General features: G+C 40.1%; 1 protein-coding gene across 1 annotated transcript in view; it reads left to right on the top strand.

Moving 5' to 3' along the window:
• The window catches only part of Wdr59 (WD repeat domain 59), a 78,104-nt gene that overhangs the window by 38,301 nt on the left and 16,955 nt on the right, over nt 1–22,848 (top strand). Inside the window, exons 10-18 of the mRNA XM_076838562.1 lie at nt 1,979–2,135; nt 4,851–4,930; nt 5,915–6,047; nt 6,157–6,281; nt 8,145–8,309; nt 10,268–10,363; nt 10,525–10,681; nt 11,360–11,429; nt 16,033–16,186. Of these exons, the coding sequence (XP_076694677.1) occupies nt 1,979–2,135; nt 4,851–4,930; nt 5,915–6,047; nt 6,157–6,281; nt 8,145–8,309; nt 10,268–10,363; nt 10,525–10,681; nt 11,360–11,429; nt 16,033–16,186 (1,137 nt within the window). The remainder of the gene's footprint in view (nt 1–1,978; nt 2,136–4,850; nt 4,931–5,914; nt 6,048–6,156; nt 6,282–8,144; nt 8,310–10,267; nt 10,364–10,524; nt 10,682–11,359; nt 11,430–16,032; nt 16,187–22,848) is intronic.

Genomic DNA, 22,848 nt, shown 5'->3' with positions numbered 1-22,848 from the left:
TAGATGAATGGATAAAGAAAATGTGATATATATATACACACACACACACACACACATACATACATACATATATATATGTATATATACATATACATACACACACAATGGAATACTATTCAGCATTAAAAGAGAATAAAATCATGGCATTTGCAGGCAAATGGATAGAGTTGGAGAATATAATGTTAAGTGAAGTTTGCCAATCCCAAAAAATCAAATGCTGAATGTTTTCTCTGATATAAGGAGGCTGATTCATAATGGGGTTTGGAGGGGGAGCATGGGAGGATTAGACAAACTCTAGATAGGGCAAAGAGGTAGGAGGGAAGGGAGGGGGGCATGGGGGTAAAAAAGATGGTGGAATGAGATGGACATCATTACTCTAAGTACATGTATGAAGACACGAATGGTGTGAATATACTTTGTCTACAACCAGAGATATGAAAAAATTATGTAATATGAATTGTAATGCATACTGGAGTCATATATAACAAATTAGAATTTAAAAAAATAAGTTATTAGCAGTAAAATAAAGTCACTGAGGGGCAAAATGAAAAGGTCCTGTGTCTGACCATGTCAGGAGGTGTAAGGCATAGTGTGTGGGTCAATTTTTGAGCTTGTCAGTACCTGTCATAAAAATTTTCAGTTTGTAACCTTTTCCCCATCAAATATTTTAGCATTATCCTTACTTTGCAATATCATGTTTAAGGTTGATTGGATTTCCCACAATCATTATAATTAAATTCTTTCTGCAATGTGAACGCAGGCTAGATTCTGAAATGTCTTCATAAATGTAGCCACTGTATTGAGTCAATGGTATTTCAGGGAAAGAATAATTTAGAACTAATATTGTTCAAATATAACAATAAATTTTGTTCTCTGGGACCTATTAGCCGTCAAAATGTCATTTCTAATGTTCAGGGTACTTGTTGTGTCTAGTAGCACCCCTGTGCTGTATCTTGTTGATTTATTTTCTGAAATTTTTCTTACAAGATAACTCTTCCTAAGTTTTCACCTTAAAAGAAAAATTCACCATTTTAAAGTGGATAATTTGGTGACATTTAGTACGTTCACAGTCTACCTTCCTTTTGAGATAATGTATGTGAATATGCTTAATAATCATGAAATACTATATGTAAAGATGGTAGGCTATTACCAACTCACCAACCATTTTTCAGAGGCCACATTGATAGCCACTGATGGGAGTTAATATATTTCCTTTAATGTCATAGGGGTGAGTAAAGCTGTCTTTATTCATTAGGCTGTCACTGTGGGGCATTGGGGAGTAGTGAAGATAATTGGGTCTTAAATTGTTTTTGCATCTGGGAACATTTGTTAAGAAATCAGATACTGTTCTTATGAGCTGATACACTGCTCTGGATTAATGTTTGCTTTTAAAAATAAACAGAATAAGTCCAGGTGTGTTACCAGGAGAGGAAGTGAAGATAAATGAATGTGCCCTTATTATTCCTTGACTAACACAATCTAGTTATCAACCAGATGGGTCCCTAGCAGATTGGGTGTTGCTAGGTAAAGCACATCAATCTTGAGGTTACTGAGTTTAATTTTCAGTAGTTGTAGTCCTGGGGCAGTAGAAGGTGATGCTTCTTGTGAATGGTGTGCTTCTGGCCTTTCCACACAGCCAGAATGATTGCTACTCCACAGCTTTTCCCAGGCAGACTCATGTGCTTATTTTTGAGAAGGAACTCATGGAGGGTAACTTGGCTGTGACACAGTACTTAGAGCATTTCTTGTTGTAGAATTTTGAAAGTTCTTCAAAAGTTTCCAAAGTTCTCTCTTATTTTTCACTTGCTGTGGTCTCTTCCATAAGCAGAGCGAAGGCTAGGTGTGATGGTCATTCCCCTACATGGGTTGGAGCCTTCCATCAAGTAATATATTTTATTTAGGAAGAATCCACCTTTAGAAGCTGAGACTTGGCTGATTGTCCCTGGAATAATTACCACTTTTCCCTTTCTTGCCGTAGCCTTTCAGCAATGGATTAGTGACTGTGATGGTTCCCCAGTTACGGAGGGAAAATAGTCTGCTCCTGTGGAATGTCTTTGATTTGAACACTCCCGTCCACACCTTTGTGGGACACGATGACGTGGTGCTGGAGTTCCAGTGGAGGAGACAGAAGGAAGGTGGGTGGGAAAGAAGACTGTTGTTTGGCCTTCCAGAATATTTATTTATTTATTTTTTTATAGTTGTTGATTGACCTTTATTTATTTACTTATATGTGGTGCTGAGAATCGAACCCAGTGTCTCACATATGCTAGGCAAGCACTCTACCAACTGAGCCATGACCCCAGCCCCCCAGAATATTTTTTTAGAGAGACTCTTCATCATCCTCTTAACTCCCTTATTCTTTTCTTCAAAATCTCCAAAATCTCTCTTGCTTCCAGAAACATCATGCTTCCTGATCTTTACCCCACCAATTGTGTGCATGGCTTTTGGCTTTTGACTTAAATCTCTTGCATTTTGCCATAGGAAATAGATGATGTAATCACCCTATAATCTGTCAGGAAGGGTTGACTGTAGTTTTGGATTCAAATAAATAGTTTTTAACAACCCATTTTTAGTTATCTATGTCATCTTTAAGTGGTGGGAACTTTCTAACTATTACTGAAATTTTTGTTATAAATTATAGGGGTTTTTTTAAAGTTCGTTTTTATTGTGAAATCTAGAAAATTACATTGGACATGAACAATTTAATAGTTATGAAGTGAAAACCCATGTAAATTCCATCACAGTCAAGAAAGAACATTGCCAGGATCCCAAAGTCTTCCTGATCACATTCCTCTCATCTTGACATTTAGGATAGCAATTTCTATTTTTTCCTTTATGGTTTTACCACCTATTTATGAATTCCTAAGAATAGTTTAGGTTTGCCTCTTTTTGAACCTTTTCTAAATCTATTGTCCTTTTATGTGATTTTATATTTACTTCCTTGCCAATCTAATATTGCTCTGATTTATTTCTACTGCTCTGTTTTCTTAGTCAGTTTTTATTGAATCACCTCATGCTTTGATTTTGATTTTCTCCGAGAGGAAGGATCTCTCAAAGAGGTAGGAAGGGCTGGGGTTGTGGCTCAGCGGGCTTGCCTAGCACGTTCAAGGCCCTGGGTTTGATCCTCAACACCACATAAAAATGAATAAATAAAACAAAGGTATAAAAAAAGTTATCTCCTCCCTTCAAAAAAAAAAAAAAAAGAGATAGGAAGAGAATCAGATGTTGTGGATGTTCCAGGATGCATCCTGGAGGAAGTGGTAGGCATTGACTGTGGGTATTGCTGAAGGGTCAAAATGCAGAGTAGGAGAAAAGCATTTTAGTTCAATGAAAAGGAAATCATGTGATCATTAAGAGGGGAATGCCAAAGCGGTTTGAGTCGGGGAGCCAGATCTTGAGGTGCCATAAACAGGCAGCAGGAACCAGTTTTGTTACCTTCAAAGGCAAAGAGTGAAATGAGCCTGCTGGTGGAGCCTCCTGCCTCTCTCTTTGAAGTCAGGGAGAAGATGCGAGAAAGGAAGTCAGTGAGCTAGGAGGACCTTTTGGCAGCGGGGTGGGAATGGGATAGAAGGTACAGATAGAAGAGCTGGGTTTACAGAGCACTTTGGCTTATCTTTTCCTTAGTCAGGAGCATGCAGAGAGGCCAATTGTAGGGTCAGAAAATTGATGACCATCAGCATGAGACAAGATGGTAGAACTCCACAGAAGTTCAGAATAGTTGCTGTCTTGTTAGATGTGCCTAGGGGAATGAGTTTTTGGTTGAAGGGAGTGGCACAGAAAAGGAACTTACAAGGAAGAGAACTGAGCCATGTTTTATTGCTCACCCACCCTATTACCTTGGATATACCATGCTTCAGTGTCTCCATCCATAAAGTGAGAGAACTAGATGAAATTATTTCTGGATTCTTTGCCGTCTTTAGTTTAGCCATGAAGGAGATTCTAAATGCTGCATAATTACCCTGAGTGTTCTGATCTTTCAAAAAGGACCCTGAACCTTTTTGGAATAATTTCTTTTGGACCAAACTTGATATGTGAAAATTGATTCAGTCAATTAAGAAAATTAAAAATTGATTATTCATTTTTTAAAGAGATGTGTTACTTTACCAAAAAAATTCTTTTGAATAGTAAGATGTTATCATGCATTTAAAACAATCAATTTTTACAAAAACTATATTCACCCCCAGCTCCCAAGGGGCCTATAATATAAAAGGAAGAATACTTGCAGAGGTGAAAGTTTAGTGTGACATTAAATCTCAGCATCCTCTCCAACTGCTAATTTGCCAGTTATTATTTCACTTCATTTAAGTGTCTGCTGAAATGGGACTTCCTTAGGGAGGCCTCTCTAAAAATAACTCTCTCTCTGTCCTCTTATCCTGTGTTTTTTTTTAATGCAGTTAGCACTACCATTTTATTACATATTTATTTACTTTTTCCACGGTTGTAACGTGAGATCTCTAATGATAGAGTTTATTTTACTCATGCTATTGTTCTGCTGCCTAAACAGTGCCTGGTGTAGAGGAAATGTGTAGTAAATATTTATTTGTATTATATACCTATGAATGAATTTCATTCTATTGTGACCTATAAGAAAACAGATGTCAAATTCAGAAGTATTTTTAGGATTCTTTTTTTTGGGGGGTGGGGTATCAGGGATTGAACCCAGAAGTGCTTAACCATTGAGCCACATCCCCAGCCCCTTTTATTTTTAATTTTGATACAGGGTCTCACTAAGTTACTTAGGGCCTTGCTAAGTTGCTAAGGCTAGTTTTAAACTTGTGATCCTTTTGCCTCAGCCTCCCAAGTCACTGGGCTTATAAACTAGTTTATGATTTTTATTTGGTGATTTCTAGGTTCCAAGGACTACCAACTGGTTACATGGTCCCGGGATCAGACTTTGAGAATGTGGCGAGTGGATTACCAGATGCAAAGGGTATGTATTCAGTGCTTTTGTGGAGGTGTATAGCTGGATAAACTAGAAAGTTAACAACAGCAGAAGTTTCTTCCAGTATTTGTGAAGGTAGAGGATACATGATATACACCTCACACACATGACTGGTTGGCTGGATGGTTTATACATGCCATACTGGCTTTGAGATCTTTAAGAACTAAAGTATTTAGCACTTTGAGGCTGAAGAGCCTGTCAGTATTTTTTTCCTCTTGTCCTAGTACAAGATAGGGTTGGTACACAATGAGTAAGTGGCCATTGGCTTCATTTCGTTGTCTTTAATGGGCTAAGAAGCCTACCCTTGTTCTCTGCGGACATTCAGAGTCCTTTCTTCCATCAACACAACCTTTTCTATGAAGCTATTTCCAGTCTTTTCCAAACATGATATTTGTTTGTTACATAAACCACAGTGGTAACTGGCATGAATTGCTCTTGTGACTCATTCAACTCTGCCTCGTCTTGGGGCTCTCTTTTCCTCCTTCAGTTGGCTTAATCCCTTAGTGGGGAGAAATGTGCCTAACTGGTATTGCATCCTCCATGCACCTGGAACACCACTTTGCATAGAACTAATGGAAATTTTGTAATATTGCTTAGAGTAAAATCACTGTTGAGCATTTTGGCCTGGTCCCATCACATTATTGCCTTTTCAACCGATTTTCTCCAAAAGGTGTCATTTGCTCAGATGCTTTGAGGTTATCATTATGGATTAATTGAATAACTCCATTATTGGAATTTAATTTTCTCTGAGTCTTTCATAAACTCTGAATGTCTGGAGTTGAATAATAGGGTGTTATCCTGTGTATTTAGCCAGGGGGAGTTGGTGATGGTCACAGACTATTTTGATTCTACCAGTTCTTGGCTGACACATCTATCCTGTATGAGTTCCATTTTTAAATCAGAGCTCTTAGCCAGGCAGACTGATCATTTCCACTGATCCTTTGGTCCCTCATCTTCTACCCTTTGTTGCAGCTCTGTGCCAATGACATATTAGATGGTGTTGATGAGTTCATTGAGAGCATTTCTCTTCTGCCAGAACCAGAGAAGACCCTGCACACTCAAGATTCAGATCACCAGCATAACTCAAGCCATGGAGAGGAAGAAGGTAATGTGTCAGACTGATGTCTTAGGGGAGGGGCCACAAATTGTACAGTAAATACTCCAGAACCTACTCATCAAAAACATTTTCCAACATTGACCATCTTTTCTGCCAGTGGTAAAGGAAGATCCCCCTAGCAGTCTCCTGGAAGAGAGGAAGTCAGATCAGCTGGGTCTGCCTCAGACTCTGCAACAGGAGTTCTCCTTGATAAACGTGCAAATCCGGAATGTCAATGTAGAGGTAAGTTGTAGCTTACTGAACAGTGCCTCATGCTTGCTGATGGATGTTTGGGGTGGGGGGACTATTTCAACGATGATTTTAGCTGGCAAATAGCTTTTCTGTTCTTACAGTTAAAACTCTCTACTCCTTGCTTAATTTCTGGGTTTTCTAAAGATGTAGGTGTTTCACAAGTGCAAATCTTTTTCTGATCCTCTTCTTTTCTCCTAAAATGAGAAGAAGTCCATGTACCTTAGCACCTCCTCTGTTGGTCCAGTACCTCCTTTTACTATACATGGGTGCTTGCTCCAGGAGTCACTGGGAAGTTAAGGGCACAGCTGACCTTGGAAGCCAAGCCTCCTGACTCTCCCAGCCCTTTGTGCTGTGCTGTGCTGTATTCCCTTCTCTTATAAGCTGGTCCTTTCCTTGGTGATTTAGATTCAGAGTAAAAGGGCCACACAAACCTCTTCACTACTTAGCACTTGGACCAATCTACCCTTTTCCTTTTAGACAGATATTGAAACTCTTTGCTTCAGAGAACTGAGTATCCAGGAAGCGGTTTTAAAGCTTGATTGGTTTTTTTTTTGTTTTTTTTTGCCCAGATTTAGTTAACTGTAGGCAGAAAGATGTGTTGTTACATAATTATCTCACTTGACCTTTAAAACCATTCTGTAATGAGTGGTTTTACCTCACTTTACAAATGAGGAAATCAAGACACCAGAGATGAATGATTTGTCCAAGGTCAGCAGCTATTTGGTGGAAGAGATAATGTTGGAATCCAACTCCAGATTTCCCATGTGTTTGGCTCTTTTCACTGCTTTCCGGCTGCCTTCTTTAGTTGGCAGCACAAGAAATCAACAGATCTAAAGGATGTTTTGATTAATTGGCCATCTCCATCAACTCCACCCATATCCGCCCTTTGGCCCAGTGGAGAACAGTGTGGCTAACCTAGTGATCTGGTTTAAGAAGGAGGTCTTGGTTCTTTTCCTCAGGAGTACGTCTTAAAAATTATTGAGATATAATTCACATATCACACAATTTGCCTTTTTAAAGTATGCGATTAGTGGTTTTTAGTGTAGTCACAAAGTCGTGCAACCTTTCACCACTGTCTATTTCCAGAATATTTTCAAGATCCTGAAAAAAACTTCCTGTAACCATTAGCGGTCACCTTCATTGGCCCTCTCTCCAGCCCTGGCAGCCATTCATCTGCTCTATGTCTATGGATTTTCTAAGAAATACTGTTTTGTTTTGTTTTGTGATACTGGGGATTGAACCCTACCACTGAGGCACTCTGCCACTGAGCAACATCCCCAGCCCTTTTTATTTTTATTTTGAGACAAGGCCTCACTAAGTTGCCCAAGCTGGTTATGAACTTGCAATTCTCCTGCCTTAGCCTCCTGAGTAGCAGGGATTACAGGTGTGGCCACCATGCCCAGGTCAGAGTGCTTTCTATGTTGAACCAGGTTATTCATTTTAACTTCTTTCTGCTTTATTTTTTCATCTCAAAGTAAATCCAACAAGTTTTAGTTAACCTCAAAGCTTTGGGTTGAAGCTTTTTAAGTAAAAATACTTTGAATTCATTAAGGCAGTACTAAGATTTTAAAATCTATTTTGAAAATAGGTTGTTTCCAAACTCATTTGTCTTTGTGAACTGTCTCCCTTTATCAGGAATGTGGAACATTCAGGTAGCTTATTTACATCTAATTGCATCTTTCTGGGGGTATAGCTCAGTAGTAGGAAGAGAGCCTGATTAGCTTGTGTAGGGCCCTGGGTTTGATCCCCACACCGCAGAAAAAAAAGAAAAAAAGAAATAAAAATAAAAAGTTCATTTACATCTGAAAACCTTGCAGTTTGCCTGCTAAGAAGTTGTGGGTCTGTGTCTTGCAGATGGACGCTGCAGATAGGAGCTGCACGGTGTCCGCGCACTGCAGCAGCCACCGGGTCAAGATGCTGGTGAAGTTCCCAGCTCAGTACCCCAACAACGCTGCCCCTTCCTTCCAGTTTATTAACCCCACAACCATCACATCGACCATGAAAGCTAAGCTGCTGAAGGTGGGGATCTGAGTTCCCAAATTTTCTTTGCTTTTGTAAGACAAGAGCTCTGCTGTGTGCGTCAGTGTCTGTGCTGAGTAGTGAAGTTAAGTGGAAGTCAAAGATTTGGAAGCCGTCTGCCTCCTACATGCTGTGGTATTAGCAACACACTGGCCTATCACTTTGTGTAGACAATGTTAGAGCAGTGATTTTTTTAAAAAATATTTTTAGTTGTAGATGAACACAGTATTTTTATTTTATTTATTTATTTTATGTGGTGCTGAGGCTCAAATCCATTGCCTCACATGTGCTGAGCAAGTGTTCTACCACTGGGCTACAACCCCAGTCCCTGGAGCAGTGATTTTTAATCTTTTCTGAATCATGGATGTCCTTTGGATGTCTAATGAAGACTATAGATCCTTCTTCAGAATAATTTGCACAGATTTTGCATATAACTTCAGAAATATTGAATACAAGGATATGAATTGCATGTAATCTACTCATAGAGATCACTAAAGCTATGCACTAATCCTAGGTTAAGAACCCTAGAGCTCTGTTTATCTAGAAATAGGCAAGACATTTTGAAGCTAAAAGATATTTGATAATCAGAAAAAATGTGTATAGTCATTAAAAATATTTTCCATCCCATAGAAGGAACCAGGGTTAGCTTGGAGATAAACTATCTAGCTGCACAGGCAAGGTGTGTGAAGGACAGCAGTATGTGGTTGCAGGTGGCATAGCCTGGCAGTTGGTCTTCAACTCCATGTGTCAGTGAGATCTAATCAGGCAGAACCTCTATCAGAAAGTGCTAGGAGCCAGGTGATGGCAAACGTTCCTCAGTTTGAGCAGTATGACAAATGAAGGAACTGAAGTGTCCTTATAAGCCCACGCTGACCTGAACATTGCTTATCTTTACCCATTTTGGATATGATATGCATTTGTATGTTCCATCCTATTGTGGTATCATGTGTAATCAGACATTTTTTAAGTGGCTTAAAGATCTCTGAAATGCTAATTATTCAGATTTTATGGTATTTGTTATTTTAAACTTGGATTCTGAATATTTCATTGCCTAGTTTGGACAAAAAAAGTACATATATATATACATATATGTATATATGTATATGTGTATGTATATATATGTGTGTCAGTATAAAATGATAGGCTTAAAATGAGAAGTGTCAAATTTAAAGGTCTAATTCAATGCTAATAGCAGTGTAATGCAAGCCACATGTAATTTAAAAATTTTCCAATAACCACACAAGAAAAACTAAAAAGAAGCAGTGGATTAATTTTAATAATATTTTAATCTAATCTAGCACATCCAAAATATTATCATATCAACGTATATTCTAATTGGGATATTTTACACTTTTTTCTGTACCAACATTCACTGTGAGTTTTACAGTGCCTCTGAGTTTGGACGAGGCACATTTCAGGTGGTAGGGACAATGGATCTAGTTCATAGGCCTGTCTTCATTGTGGGTGTCAGTTCACATCTGTGGCATGCACCTTAAAATGGTAGGATTTATCACTTTAAAGAACAAAAAAAATAAAAACACATTATAATTTCTGCTGAGGAGAAATCTGTTCCCCCCTGGCTTTTTCTCTCAGAGCTGTTTTTAGTCCAGCCCAGCGGGTATCACTTCCAAGGTGCTGAGATTTCTCATGAAGGAGGTGGGGTCAGGAGAGATCAAAGAGTTTGAATTCACTAGAAAGAAAAAATAGCTATTGTCATGCTAGAACTAGTGTGTGTGTGTGTGTGGCCGGCCGCCTGGGCCAAGGAAAGGCTTCCCTAGGAGGTTCAGGACCCAGTCCTTCTCCTTGAGGGCTGTGGAAGATAGAGTACATTGCCCTGGAAACCTTAGACCTAACCATGCCTCAGTCCTGCAACCATCATGCTTCTGCCCACTTTGCAGAGTAAAGCCATGCGGGAGAAACGGGATGCTCTTCTTGACTGTGTTCTGGGCCTTTTCTAGATCCTGAAGGACACTTCCCTGCAAAAAGTGAAACGCAACCAGAGCTGTTTGGAGCCCTGCCTGCGCCAGCTCGTCTCCTGCCTTGAGTCTTTTGTGGTGGGAAACATGAAATTGTGTATCGACCTAGGCTTTGGTGTCTTGTTTCATATCTTCTCCTAAAATTCTGGGCTCCCTGACTTTCTAATGTCATACCCCTGCTTTGTAACTCAGCTCTAAGACAGGCTGTGGTTTTTAGTTTGTTGATTTTTAAATTTCAGAACCAAGAAGACAGTGCTTCCAGCAACCCGTTTGCACTCCCAAACTCCGTCACACCACCTTTGCCAACTTTTGCGCGGGTGACCACGGCCTATGGGTCATACCAGGATGCCAATATTCCCTTTCCTAGGACTTCTGGGGCCAGGTTCTGTGGAGCAGGTTGGTCTCTGTGACTTGCTGATTCTAGATTTCAAGGGAATACAGCTAAGAGTGTCATGTATTCTATATGAACATCTGCCTTAGAAAAGGCTTCTTTGTTTTCATTTCCTAAGAACTCAGAACTTCTTTGTAGTAGCATTTTATACTATGAGGCCACATTAGTTTCTATGAGTATATCCCACCAGAATTGGAGTCTTCATTTGTTTCATTCTGATGAACTTGGATTTGAGTCTAGTTTAGAACCCTGATTCTTTTTTTTTTTTTTTTTTTTTTTTTAGAGAGAGAGAATTTTATTTATTTTTTAGTTTTCAGCGGACACAACATCCCTGTCTGTATGTGGTGCTGAGGATCGAACCCGGGTCGCACGCATGGCAGGCGAGCGCGCTACCACTTGAGCCACATCCCCAGCCCCTAGAACCCTGATTCTTAACAGAGGATAAGTCCCCTATAGGGAACGTATAGCATCTGTGGAGACTTGATCCAGTCCACATATATCCCATCCGTCCTAGATCCTGGAGATTCTCACCTTTGGGCCTGTGCAGAGTCACTGTAGCATTAGCCTTTGCAATTTTTAAAAATCTGTCTTATCCCTCAGGTATATTGAGACAGAAAAACAGATTGCCCAGTCCTGTCTTGGCACTTCCCACTGACGTGCGCATGTGCTGTCTCCTTTGTCAGGTTACCTGGTGTATTTCACAAGGCCCATGACAATGCATCGAGCAGTGTCTCCATCAGAACCCACTCCCAGGTGAGTCTAGAAGATGCTTTTGCGTCTATATCCAGGGGGCCAGAAGTGGGATATGGGAAGGACCACTGACTCTGGCTTTGGAGAGTTTGTTTTAGTTCTTCAGTAAACTCCCATTGTAAGATTCATTCAAGAAAGATGGTGGTTCATTAAATGCAGAAAAGCTGAGATTTCTGCTATAAGGTTACTGCCAAACTACATGAAGGGGCAGCTTCATGAAAACTATTGCCGAAACAAGGCAAATCCTTTGTTAATATATGTTTTCCCTATTGTTATTACTTTATTATTATATTAAAATTTTTGGTATTTGATTTACTGTTAAACTGAAAAAAAAAAAAAAACAACGTAAAGATCATCTGTAGTCCCACAACACTGATACACCATGTCTAACATTATCAAAATACATGTAATTTTAATAAGTTATATAAGGAGTATGTTGGGAAAACTCAAAACAGTGCAGAAGCTTTAGGTTCAAGTTTGAAAGCCCTTCCTTTCTGTTTCCATGAACTAGGGGGATCACTGTGTGGTTCACTGAGCTCAGGTAGCTTATCTAGACTGTTTTAGTTTCTTCAGCGGTCCTGTGGAGAAGCTGATAGCACTTTCCTCTGGAGCCTAAACTAGCAAGTCCCTTTAAGGCCTTTGAAAACACTGCCAGTACATGGGGAGTGCTCAGACTATGTTTCCTGTTGTGACCACTGTTTTTTTAAACTTTAAGATCATACAGTAGACTTCTGGTTCTGCAGAGCAGTGCCCAGGGTAACGCAGAACACACAGTATCGTTAGCTCAGCATAGTTAGGAAGAATCACGAAGCAGTGTGTGAACAGATGCCTCTGCTGAACTGGGAAATTGCCAGGCTCCACACTAATCCAGGCAGATGAGATCTTCTTGACCCATAAGAACTGGAGGTTAAGTAACGAGGGAACTTGCCTTACATTAGATTCCATATTAGAAAGGTTAGACCAGAAAAGTGACCTCCTTTCAGAGGGACACAGTGAAGATCTGTACCTGGACTTTGGATCGTATGTTCTATAGGAATATTTTCAGCCAGCACTACTTTATTGAAATATAATTATCAGTACACACATTAAGATGTGAAGCATTGTCCTTGCCCCTCAAATTCCCAATTCCTTTTCCCAGTTTCTCGTTGCCCAGAGGAAACCACTGTCCTGGCTTCCATCATCATAATTGAGTTTTGTCTGTTCCTAAAGGTTATTGAGGTAGACACGCACTGTGAACTGCTGAACTGTTTTATGGCCAGCTTATGTTGCTTGACTTAGTGATACTAAAATTGACCCACGTGGTTGCCTCTGACAGTAATTGGATTTTATGAACATGATACAGGTTGTTCCCCTATTCTTGAACATTTGGAGTATTTCCAGTTTGGGGCCATTATGTACTGGCCTTTTTATGAACACAAGTATTAGTTTCTGTGCCCAAGGAGTGGAATTGCTGAGTCATAATATAGGTGTATGTTTAATTTTATTAGAAATTACCAGAAAGTTGGTACACAGTGGTTGTGTCATTTTGCCCTCACATAAGTGATGTTCAGAGTGCTTATTGCTCTACCATCTCTCTAAAACTTTGCATTGCTAATCTCTTCAACTTCAGTGGTTGTGGTGGGCATGAAATATTACCTCCTGGTTTTAATTTACATTCCCATGATGACAACTAATGATGCCGAGCAGCATTTATGTACTTACTGACCATCTTCTCTTGCCAGGTGCCTCTTCAGGTATCACGCACTTTTTCCCTTGACTGTGTTTCTTATTTATTTGTGGTGCTTGTCTATTTTGGTTGCAGATCCTTTGCTGGAAGTGTTTATTGATTTTTTTCCTCCTCTGTGGCTTGTCTTTCTCCTTCCTTAATGGTTTTCAAAGAATAGCAGTGTTCTATTTCGATGATGCCCAGGTTATTACTTTTTTACTTTGTTAGTGATTTTTGTGTTTCATCAAAAAAATCTTTCCCTACCCCAAGGTCACAAAAATATCCTTCTCTTGTTTTCTTTTGAAAAGTTTACAGTTTTAAATTCCTAACTTAATATCTGTGATCCATCTCTCATTTTTTTGTGTGTGGATGATGGGTAAGGGTCAAAGTTTGTTTTGTTCAGTAGAGAGAAGTGGTTGTTCTGGCACTATCTGTGTAAAGCTTTCTTTGTTGAATTGGTATTGATACCTTTGGTGAAAAGCAACGGACAATCTATCTGTGGTCAGTTTTTGGACTGTCTTTTCCTTCAGTGGTCGTTTTGTCTCTCCTTATGCTTACACTATACTCATGATGTAGCTTTGTGTAGAGTCTTCACACCGATGTCAAGAGTTCTCCAAGTTTATTATTCTTGTTTAGTTTTTTTGTTGGTTATTATAGGTCTTCTTACATTTTCACAAAATTATAACATTAGCTTAGTTTCTTTTTTTTTTTTAATAATTTTTTTTTTTTTTTTAAAGAGAGAGAGAGAGAGAGAGAGAGTTTTTTTTTTTTAATGTTTATTTTTTAGTTTTCGGCAGACACAACATCTTTGTTTGTACGTGGTGCTGAGGATCGAACCTGGGCCGCACGCATGAAAGGCAAGCACGCTACCGCTTGAGCCACATCCCCAGCCCAGCTTAGTTTCTTAAAAAAACAACAACAGAACCTTGCTTATATTTTGATTGGGATTGTATTAACTCTTTAGATGAGTTTAGAGAAAACTGACATCTTTTTAAAAAATTATTATTTTTTATTTGTTCTACTTAGGTGCATATCACAGCAGAGTGCATTTCAATTCATCATTCACAAATGGAACACAACATTTCAATTCTCTGGTTGTTCACGATGTAGAGATGTATCATTCCTGTAGTCATACATGTACCTAGGATAATGATGTCCATCTCATTCCACCATCTTTCCTACCCTCATAACCCATCCTCACCCTCCCCTTTGCCCAATTCAAAGTTCCTCCATTCTTCCCAAGCCCCCCACCCTCAATTATAGATCAGCATCCATTAATCAGAAAAAACATTCGACCTTTAGTTTTCTGGGATTGGCTCACTTCGTTTAGCATGATATTCTCCAACTCCATCCATTTACCTGCACATGCCATGATTTTATTCTCTTTTAATGCTGAATAATATTCCATTGTGTATATATACCTCAGTTTCTTTATCCATTCATCTACTGATGGGCATCTAGGTTGGTTCCACAGTTTAGCTATTGTGAATTCAGCTGCTATAAACATTGGTGTGGCTGGGTCACTATAGTATGCTGATTTTAAGTCCTTTGGGTATAGACGAAGGAGTGGGATAGCTGGGTCAAATAGAAGTTGGATTCAAAGTTTTCTGAGGAATCCCCACACTGCTTTCCAAAGTGGTTGCACCAATTTGCAGTCCCACCAGCAATGTATGAGTGTCCCTTTTTCCCCACATTCTCACCAACACTTATTATTGCTTGTATTCTTGATAACTGACATTCTCACTGGAGTGAGATGAAATCTTAGAGTAGTTTTTATTTGCATTTCTCTAATTACTAAAGATATTGAACGCTTTTTCATATATTTGTTGATCACTTGTATATTTTCTTCTGAGAGTGTCTGTTCAGTTCCTTAGCCTATTTGTTGATTGGATTGTTTGATTTTTGGTATTAAGTCTTCTGAGTTCTTTATATATCCTGGAGATTAGTGCTCTATCTGATGTGTGTGTGGTAAAGGTATTCTCCCACTCTGTAGGCTCTCTCTTCACATCACTGATTTTCACATCATTGATTGTTTCTTTTGCTGGAAAGAAGCTTTTTAGTTTGAATCCATCCCATTTATTGATTCTTAATTTTACTTCTTGTGCTTTAGGAGTCTTGTTAAGGAAGTCGGGGCCTAATCTGACATGATGAAGATTTGGGCCTGTTTTTTCTTCTGTTAGGTGCAGGGTTTCTAGTCTAATTCCTAGGTCCTTGATCCATTTTGAGTTTTGTGCATGGTGAGACATAGAAGTTTAATTTCATTTTGCTGCATATGGATTTTCAGTTTGTTGAAGAGGCTATCTTTTCTCCAATGTATGTTTTTGGCACCTTTGTCTAGTATGAGATAACTGTGTTTATGTGGGTTTGTCTCTGTGTTCTCTATTCTGTACCATTGGTCTTCATGTCTGTTTTGGTGCCAGTACCATGCCATTTTTGTTACTATTGCTCTGAAGAATAGTCTAAGGTCTGGTATTGTGATGCCTGCTGCTTCACATTTCTAATGCACATTTTTTAAAAACTAAGTTTGTTCCTAGGTATTTGTTGTGTTTTGATGCTATTGTAAATAAAACTTTAAAAACTGTTTATTTTCTAGATGTTTCTAATATATGGAAATACAGTATATTTTTAATAAGTTGATCTTGAATCTAAATTTACTAATTAGTTCTAGTTATTTAAAGCTTTGAGTTTTCTGTGTATACAATCATGGGAGTATCCTGTGCTTGTGCAGATAAAGCATTTTCCACTCTAAAAGTTTTGCTTGGTTCTTTTTTTTTTAGTTTTTCTTTTTCTTCCCATGTCTTTTCCTCTTGGTTTCAGCAAGTGCTGTGCATAGCACTACTTACAAATATGGGGAAAAAAACAAAAACAGCCAGTGTAGATAATTCTCTTTGTCAACTACAGATCTCTCTCCGCCTTGTCTGCTTATCATACTGGCTTGATCGCACCAATGAAGATCCGCACAGAGGCCCCTGGGAACCTTCGCTTATACAGCGGGAGCCCCACACGCAGCGAGAAAGAGCAGGTTTCCATCAGCTCCTTCTACTACAAGGAGCGGGTAAGTGCCAGAGCCATGGCCTTTGTTTCTTCCCCTTCTCCTGGATTGTTCTGTTTGCCTGCCCACCGCAGCCAAGTTAGTAGTCCTTTATAGCTCTCACTCTCATAGTTTGTTCAAAGGCCATTGCTTTGCTCCTTTTCATTGACTGTAAGGTGGAGGGAGGGGCCAATGTACTTATAGTCCGCGTTCTTCACTCCCTATTTAACCCAGTCCTTGGATTCCCCATTCATTGAGTTGATCCCCATTATTTCCGTTAGAATAATTAAGCTTCCGGTCTTTGTTGGTATTCTGATGTTTGTCAACAGATTAAGGGATGTTCTGAAGGCTTGGAATCTGACATAGTGGGAATTTCACAGTTGTGAGAGTTTTAAAGTTCATCTCTAAAAGGTTCTTCTGCTAAAAATACATTTAAGTCCCCAGTCGAATACATTGGTTTATACAAAATCCACCTGATCTTATCCTTATGTTCTGGAGTTCTTGGAACTCACTGTCCTGAAAGCAGTTCTTCTTGTGCTGGCAAGAAGCTTGGGTAACAACCGTAGAGAGAATGGTGGCAGAACTTTGGAATAATTGATTAAAAGAACTCTTTTTGGGTTGTCAGATTGAGAATCTGGCAATGACAGGCTTTAGCTGATGACATGATGTGGTAAAGAGTTATCACTGAGCTACTGCATAAACTCAGTGCTTAGGAATTCTTTGTTGTTTTCCCCCACTAAATGAGAAATAGTGAATTATCTCTAACTAAAATTTGCTTTTTAAAAAAATTTAATGATTTTAAATTTAAAAAAATGAATTTCTATCAGGTCTTAGAAGTGCCTTCACTCCAGTTGCAGGATACTGTCCACCCTTGTCTTGTACTGCTAGCCTGACCAGCTCTGCCTTTAACTAGTCTCAGGGTTACTTGTGACTGAAACAAATGGCAGCAACTGATTTGACCAGTCCTAGGTAAACCACTCAGTTAAATAGGGAAAATGACTTTCTATTGCCTCCTGTCCAGCTTTCTACAGTCCCCTTCCACACAGCTCCTGGCTGGCACAGACTTCCCTGGAACATCTTCCAAACTATGTCTTCCCCCAGCTCTTTACATTAAAAATTCTTAGCTCTTTTTCTACAAGTTAGAATGTAATTGGATAGATGATTTGATAAACTGCTTAGAACTAGACATTTTATTGCCATACAGGCCATATAAACTCATGGTTACATAAATGTGACTCCTCTTTATTTATGTAGTGCTAGGGATCAAACCAGCCTCCTACATGCAAAGCAAGCGCTCTCCCACTGATCTATACCCGCCAGTCCTTAGGTGAGAATTTTTTTTGACATCAGGGCCAGGTCGAGGAGACCTTTTAGTCAGGGCAATTCTGAATTCCTCTCAGTTTATGCCATGTGTTACCATGCTTGGGTTGGGATTGGGCAGAGTAAAGTGACTAGCGCTTTTGACTTTGTGATAGTGTGGAAAGCCTGTGTATAGTCAAGGTAACTCTGGTTCCCAGATGGGACCTCTCCTCCTGCAGAAGTAGTGGTAAAGCCTACATTACTGTTTACATGCTCTGGTCCTTTTTACTCCACCACTATCATAAAGAGGGACCAAAGCATCTGCAAACTAGCAGATAGGATCTGCTGGGGATATTTCAGTTTGGGGGAGTTCGTACTGTGCAGCTTCTCCACAGAAGATGGGCCATTATAGTATCCTTGTCTGACATAGTTAGTGGTATTTAAGTTTTATTTTAAGTAATGACCATTTAAAATGGGAGGTTGCTATGATTATAATCTCACAGGAAATTTTTATTCTGATGTATAGAATATTATATAGAAAAGTTCATAGATCTTAAGCATGTAATAGAACATCTTAAGACCCTCAGAGGCCCTGGGGAGGGGAAACACATTTTAATGGATGATGTGTAATCATTACTAGGGTAAATCATTTGAAATTGCTGATATTTGATCATTTTGGATTTAAAGAATAGTTTTGTGTGGTTCAACGTATTAGCTTAAGAAGGCAAGAATGAGTAAGTCATTATTTTGTGATGAATTTGAAATAAACTTACCTTCCTTGAAGCTTGTTTATGTCCATCCTATTTAAATAGGGCAGAGGGGGAATTAAAGCAGTGGAATACTCCACGATGTCCTACACAGGCGGCTTTGTCTTCCTACCAGAGGCCTGTGCATCTTGAGGGTTATTTTCTAGTCCGCAGGAGTCTAGTTTCACCTGTCAAATAGTATCACTTTATTGTTTTGTCCTGGAAACTTTCCAGTTTACCACATATTTTGGTGCCCCATTTTTTCTCCTGCATACCTTTATTCCCTTTTAGATCTCTACCACAAGAGCTTTAAGTGAAGGAGATTGGCTGGGTGTGGTGGCACACACCTGTAATCCCAGCCGCTCAGGAGGCTGAGGCAGGATTGCAAGTTCAAAGCCACTTCCAGCAAAAGTGAGGTGCTAAGCAACTCAGTGAGACCCTGTCTCTAAATAAAATACAAAATAGGGCTGAGGATGTGGCTCAGTGGGTGAGTGCCCCTAAGTTCAATCCCTGATATTAAAAAAATAAAATAAAATAAATGAAGGAGAATGAAGGAGTAGAATATGCCTGCTCCAGGCATGGTGGCATATGCCTATTATTCCAGTTACTTAGGAGGCTAAGACAGGAGAACCAAAAGTTTAAGACTAGCCTCAGCAACAAGGCAAGACCCCCCATCTCAGAAAAAAAAAAAAGAATATGCCAATTTTATGACCTAGAAATGAAGGAATTATAGGGGTTTTTTTTTGGTGAAAAGAGTAGTGTTTTGGTCAGAGTTGTGTTGACATTAGCCTCTGTGTGCCTGGGGAGCAAATCCAGAGGCATTTAACCACTGAGCCACATCCCTAGCCCTTTTTTGTACTTTATTTAGACAGAGTCTCAATGAGTTATTTAAGGCCTTACTAAGTTGCTGAGGCTGGCTTTGAACTTGCAATCCTCCTGCCTCAGCCTTCTGAGCTGCTGGGATACAGATATGCGCCACCACACCTGGCTACAGGGTGTTTTTGAGATTGAAAAGATATTTATAGAGCCATTTAGAAACGACTGTTTGCTTCTCTTGTGTTTTCAACCTGACCTACTTAGGTTGGATTGTCATATTCCCCCAGTGTTCTCCAGATGGAATTCCAAGGATTGCTCCTAAAAACTTTAAAATATTAAGAGACCTAAAAACCTTTCAAATTTCATAGGAATTCAGAAAGCACAGAGATGCTTACATGAATGAAGTTGGCAAGTAGACCAGCTATTAATCACTGATAAAATATCATGCATTCTTAGGATAAATCAGAAGGCCCAGAACTTAAGGTAAATATTAGGGTTGCCCTACAGACATTTAAAAAAGATTCTCAGCCTCTCATCTTTGTTTCGGTTTATGTTACCAAAATAGCTCTGTTGTAAATAACTGGAGAGGTCTTTCAGTTAGCAGAGTAACTACAGATCTCCATAATCAGTGTCGTTTGCTCCCACTTCCATGCTAGGTGCTCTTGTTAACAAGAATGTTCCTCCTCAGCTTAGTTCCCCATCTTCCCCTCAGTTCTCCAGGGCTCTCCCTTCTCCCCGACCTTGCTCTGAAAATAGTTCTTCAGTCCCCGTGTCATGACACCCATTTCCCTCCTTCCCCCAGCCACACCCTCACCCAAATTGGTTATGGAGCCTATCTGAGAACGTCTTCCATTTGGGGAATGAGAATGTACTCTGAACACGTTCTCCTTCTCACCTGTCAGAGGGGAAGAGTCTTCTCCTGTTCCTCCCTGGCACTGTGACCTTAGTCCTTCCTGCCTCGGACCTTCTCGTAGTTTCTTTGTCAGAGTTGACACTAGCCTCCGTATGCCTGAAATGTGACTGAAGATGGATGAAACCGAAGGTGGGCTTGGAAGGTGAAGGCGTGGGGGGAGGCGAGGAAATCCAGAAACTGCTTTGCTGAGGTTCACAAGTGTTCGTCATTCCAATTCCGGTTTTGCAGTATATATACCTTTTAATCCATCAGATGTGTGGGAAGCTTTCATTTTATTCTATATTTTTCCCTTTTAATTTTCTTGGTGTTTTTCTTCCCTCCTCCTGGGTGTAACGTTTTCACGCACAGATGTCTCCTCGCTCTGCCCGGCGACGTTGGTCCATACAAGCAATTAACGACTTCCCGGTACTGTGCGCTGTGCAAATGCTCTCCTTAACTAATCCTGTCTCTACCCAAAGGCCCAAGAATAAAATGCCACCTGCCTGGCTTTGAGGAACCTGAAATGACAGGCTGGCTGGTTTTCGGGACCAGCAGAAGTGAGCCCTTCACTTTGGGGAGTCAGGCACCGAGGACTGCCTCCTTTTTCAGTTCAGAGTTTCAAATGGCTGAACTCCGTTACAGGTCACGACTGGAGTCCTTTGCAAATGAAGCAATACTGGTTTCTTGGGAGGAACCCTGATTAAATGACTTTAGCTCCCCTGATTTCACTTGGAGCTTTTGTCTAATTCCATGGAGCTTTCAAAAGCCTACCTTTGGCATGCGGGGAGCAGAGGAAGATATAAGAGGCTTCTGCCATTTAGTCTCTATTTTCATAGTCTCAGTCTGGTTCTGAGAGGGAAAGTTTCCCACCTGCTTCATTGGCAGGATACATAAGCTAGTTTTATCCTTCAGGAATTATCTGGAACAAATTTTTCCCTTAGCCTCAGTATTTTACATTAACATTAAAACCTCTGCTGCAGATGTCCCCTCCCCTTCTTCCTTTCTGACTCATCCTATTGGCCATCTCCCCTCTTCTGTCTTCCTCACCCATTCCCTTCATGTTTCAGTAGTGCCAAGGTGACCTCAAGGCAGCCTTGAGGCTCTGTGTAAATTTTGTTTGGTATAAAGAATGTTTAGAGGACAGTCCTTTAGCCTATTCATAAACACCTATTGAAATCAGGAGCTGGATTAGCAGGTACCAACCTCTGCTGCCAACAACTTGTAGGTGGAGCCACCAATATGGCCACCTTTTCTCAAAAAGCCGATTTCAGCCAACCCAACAGCTGAATTTCCACTGATTTTCCAGAAGTCCTCGTTTCTGCTGCTCTTTAAATAGGAACTCATTTTGACTCACTGCCCACTCTGCTGATTATTTATTGTTGATGGGGTTGCTGCGAAGCAGTTGGTGGCTTATTCTTGGGCTGTTTTTACATTTAACCCATTTTCTGGCATTGATGTTGCCTCCAATTGTAGCAGTAACACTGGTGGTACAGTCGCGAGCTGGCTATTGGTTGTCATTCAGTGCTATTTGCACCAGTGCCTCCTTCCCCCCCAACCCTTCTTTTCTGTCCTCTTTGCCGTAATCCATGAACACCTTCCTGGGATGTTCAGAGGGACATCCTGGAGCTCATCACGTAATATTTTGTCTGTCTTGCTTTGTCTCTCTTCCCTCAGTCCCTTCTCATGAAATCTGTGGGGAAGGGCATTTTGTGTTGGTGGATCATTGAAAAGACCTAAGAGAAATGCACAATCCTTTTCTCCCAGAGGTACCAATTCTACCTCACAGAGAAGTCTCCACACTAAAGCCCATCAGAGTGAGATTGGAGCAATGCAGGAGGGGCAGGAGCTTTTACAACACAGTGCCCTTCCTTACCCCAGGCAGAGTAACCACATCTTAGGCTTTGTTATCTGAAACCAAAGAATCCTGGGAGAAATCCATGTGTTGTTACCTGACAGTTGCTAAGTCGAGAGCCTCTTAAAATGTTCCTTAAGATGTTAAGGAGAAAAGCATTCTTAGGGAAAATGTGAGTGGAGCAGGAATGCTTTTTATTGCTTAGGCCCTGGAAGAAACACCCTGAAAAATTATCCATCTTTTTGTTAGGGAGCAACCAGGACCCAAGGCCCCAATTAACATCTCATTTGAGATATAGCATATTGTCATTTAGGCAATCTTATATTTAAATCTCCAGAATAACTGGCCATTAGACATGTTTGCTGAGTGACCCTTATAGGCTGAAAGGGAAATATGTCATATTTAAAACTCTTAAGTCAACAAATTTAAAAATACACAATACCAACACTATTTTGTAGCCTTTTAAGGATTTTTGACAATGTTTTGTAGTCATTCCTTGCTGGATTAAGAAAACTACAAGCACTGTTCCATAATTGCTTTGACAGCTTGATTCCTGGTAGCAGGAATTAGGAGGATCTCATTTTGGGGAACTCCTTCTGTTGAAGGCTGAGAGGCAACTGAGTGAAGTTCTATGAAGACCTCCTCTTCATCCAGTACAGATCGAAGTTAAATCCTCGAGGGCTGGTGTCTCCAGATGTCCCAGGAAACACAGACCATGATTTCCATAATTCAATAAGAATAGTTACAAAAAATTGTCAAAGACCGCTGCCAATATTTTCATGGAGTATTTATTGATGACTCACATTAGTGTATTTCTACTGATCTTGTAACACAAGACTGCAAATTGGGGAACAGCCCTAAGACATTTCTTTGAACTCCCAAGTTTTCTTCAGTCTTAACAAATCCACGAAAGGAGATGTGAAGGTCCAGACACTGAAATCTAGCCTGAAGTAACAGTGTCATGTTCTGAGTCTGGCTTACCCCATTGAAAGCTGTGTGGCTGCAGGAGCTGCAGCAGGCTGACTACTCTGACTTAGCTGGATGCAGTCATGATGCTCAGGAGAAGTGACTGCAGAAGGAT

The sequence above is a fragment of the Callospermophilus lateralis genome, chromosome 18 (assembly GCF_048772815.1).
Source record: "Callospermophilus lateralis isolate mCalLat2 chromosome 18, mCalLat2.hap1, whole genome shotgun sequence".
Classification (NCBI taxonomy): domain Eukaryota; kingdom Metazoa; phylum Chordata; class Mammalia; order Rodentia; family Sciuridae; genus Callospermophilus; species Callospermophilus lateralis.
This window is presented reverse-complemented; position numbering and strand designations above follow the sequence as displayed.